At 35.3% G+C, this 3019-nt stretch overlaps 1 protein-coding gene across 1 annotated transcript; it reads left to right on the forward strand.

Moving 5' to 3' along the window:
* Positions 1-240: 240 nt before the first annotated feature.
* On the forward strand, positions 241-1577 carry LOC119642271. The gene is made up of 4 exons (XM_038041370.1): positions 241-275; positions 350-412; positions 472-645; positions 715-1577. The coding sequence occupies exons 3-4, from the start codon at positions 609-611 to the stop codon at positions 1575-1577; spliced, it is 900 nt and encodes a 299-aa protein (XP_037897298.1). The 5' UTR covers positions 241-275; positions 350-412; positions 472-608.
* Positions 1578-3019: the final 1442 nt, after the last annotated feature.

The following is a 3019-nucleotide window of genomic DNA, read 5'->3' on the forward strand; positions in this document are numbered from 1 at the left end:
TCGAATGTTGTAATAAAGCGGAAGTTACGATGAAAGAAGTAAACAGCATAGACGCTCCAGAAGGAGCTCATGATGACAACAAAAGAAAGCAATTGCAGACATAATATTTGAGGACTTTTCTACAACGCATTTTAACAGTCCATCGCTTGAAAGTAAGTTAAGGAATTTGGAACGGTTCCCTTTATTTATATTACGGGAGAAACCTAAAAGAAATTATAGGCATGAATTTAGAGAAAAGGCAAAATTGCCTTTTTTATACGATCCTGCGCCAGAAAGTAAGTGGCTCTTTATAGGCTTTTTTTTAACAAGTCTAACTTTGCAACTATCTTCTAACTAACTTTCTTTTTAGGAAAAGCTACAGATCGAGGTTATGACGATATCGAGAAAGAGGACACTTACAACGTAAATCAAAGTAAGTTGTTTTTAAAATTTGTGAAGAGACAACATTAAAGTTAATCCAACATTTTTCAGCTTTGGTGCCATCCAATTAATTTAAAACTGAGATAAGTAACAATTATGATTGGGATGAAGATGACGATGACATTTTTGCTTCTATAAGCACTCAAGAAGTCCTACATCAAGACGTGAAGATCAATAATTTTCCTCATATGTCGAAGTTCCCAGTAAATAAGCAGATTACTCAGGGTATGGCATTGATATTCCTCACATTTTATTATGCTTATTATTTTATTATTATTTTGATTGGCTTTAAAGGTAACCAAACAGACAATATTAGTGGGTACTCCAAGAGCTTGGTGCTGAGAGAAACTAATGTTGCATTAGGACTTCAAAAAGCTAGCGGAGAACGGCCGGAGTTGGGAGTAGGTAAAAACGCAGTTGGCCTGAATGACATTTTTATTGAAAACGAATGGAAAGAAGTGAAAAGTAAAGTGAGTCGGGATGAAGTGGGCAAGATGAATAATCCGGGAAATTCGCTTATTTCTGCGAGTTTTCAAACAGCGAATGGTAAAAAAATCTCCATATCGAAAGAAAGCCAAATATCCGTAAAAAATATTCTAAGAGAATTTCAAGACAATTTTCAGGAAACGAATGATGAAACTGAACTAAAAGACATAAAAGCTCGGATGTCGATTAAAAGTATGGAATCCAAGTTTGGAAAAAATACGAACAGCAGTGCGCAAATAGCCAACAAAACAGGCTTTCAAGCGACCTTTAAAATACATCAAGATAATGTTGGCAAGTTTAATAATCCGGGAAGTTCGCTTATTTCTGAGAGTTTTCAAACAGCGAACGTTAAAAAAAAACCCATATTTGAAAAAGAAAAAAGCAATGAAAGTGGACTGGAGGATATAAAAGATCGCAAAAAGCACTTGTTGTCATTAAACCCAAAATTTAATTATAGGCCACCCCAACTCTGTGAGACACCACGACAAAGCGAGACTCCAACACCAGAATTAGGGGAGTTTGTTAAAAATGCTGTTGAAACAAGTCCGCCTGGCATTAATAGGAAATTGCCAGTTCAGGAAAAAGATAACGACGCAATATTAATGGCAAACCGACCAAAGAGGTGGCGGCTATCGGGTTTGAGTCGTACTCGTACTAATTCAAAGAAATAAGAAATGAAGATTTGATGGAACACGCAAATTTTCTTATAAGATTTTTAATGTTAGTACATTTTGAGTCCTTTCTTATCTTTTTTTTAAGGGGTTCGATATCATTGGCGTTGCTGGTGTGGTCATCATCGCTATAAATACTAATTGGCTGGATAATATACACTGAAGAAGCGAGAAATAATTATTTTATTATATTTATTATATTTACATAACATATAAAAATACCTATGTACACATATGCTTCAACAAAAAAAAATATATACTCATGGAATATTATTCGATTTTCAAATTTTTGTATATTTATCTACTGTAGTTTATGAATAATGAAGAAGGAACGAAATTTTTAACGTCACATTGTAGGCGTGTCCTTCAATCGATGTGCGCCATTTTCAATACCAGCCTCTGCCCAATAATTTCCAATGCTTCTGCCATCTTCATTTTTGTGACCAAGAGACAAACAAAGATTACATAGATGGGCAGACAGCCAGCCGAACGTACATAAATCGATTTATAATTAGATGCTGATCAGGAATGTATATACTCTCAAGTTTCCCTCTTGCAAACGCATCATTCTATGGTGATGGACGGAAAAATTACAAATGAGCCTTTCTCTTCGCCTTTCCGTCTGTCCGTTTGTAGTTTTGTCATCTGCCAGTCCTTCCGTCCAATGTCTGCCCATATCAGTTTGTGTTCAAGCTCTAGGTCGCAATTTCTGCAACATTTTACTGAAATTTGGTATACCGCCGTATTTTGGCCCAAGAACGATCGCTAATGAAAATGGTTTAAATCGGTCTATTTTTTCATTTTAGAACATTTCTACTTGTTGGAATATTTTTAGGGAAAAGAAATTTTTCCCTTTGGCAATGAGTTGAATATAACCTTTTTGCCATATTTTACCCTAATTAAGGGTATGCGTACGCGTATTAATATTATTATTTCAATAGTGAGATACGTGTGCATAAAAAATGTAAATGGAATTGCTGGCACTTATTTTAATCCCCGCGGAAAATCAACTCTTATCGCAACGTTAACGCGTAAGGATAGGGAGCTTAACGATCCTGCACCTTAATGTGAAATGGTTACATTCTTGAAAGGAGATGAAATTCCACCATTGCATATACGCATGTATGAACCTGAAAACGTGGATCTATCTTATGATATATATGGGGTAAGTGTGCAAATGCTTTAAGGATAAAAATTGGATTCACACAATTTCGCTAAAAGTAAATATTTAAATTCTTAATTTAGATTATATGTTAGTGCTATAAATTATGCGCGCTTGTTTCTGAAATTATTGACATCTCATCACACAGAAACCAAGCAACCGAGGTATTGTAATGACATACATGCACAGCACAAACGCATTACGTGCGACAAATATAATCTTGTTAACAACTGGGGAACATTTGCATGGCTTTTACGCATATCTGGGTAGAATGTGATCG

The sequence above is a fragment of the Glossina fuscipes genome, unplaced genomic scaffold, assembly GCF_014805625.2.
Source record: "Glossina fuscipes isolate IAEA_lab_2018 unplaced genomic scaffold, Yale_Gfus_2 221, whole genome shotgun sequence".
Lineage (NCBI taxonomy): Eukaryota > Metazoa > Arthropoda > Insecta > Diptera > Glossinidae > Glossina > Glossina fuscipes.

Bases quoted from the DNA above. Each gene is read 5' to 3' on its own strand.
- LOC119642271 (XM_038041370.1), top strand. From the start codon at position 609: ATGTCGAAGTTCCCAGTAAATAAGCAGATTACTCAGG. The intron at 646-714 runs GTATGGCATTGA...TTGGCTTTAAAG, and splicing joins AAATAAGCAGATTACTCAGG to GTAACCAAACAGACAATATT.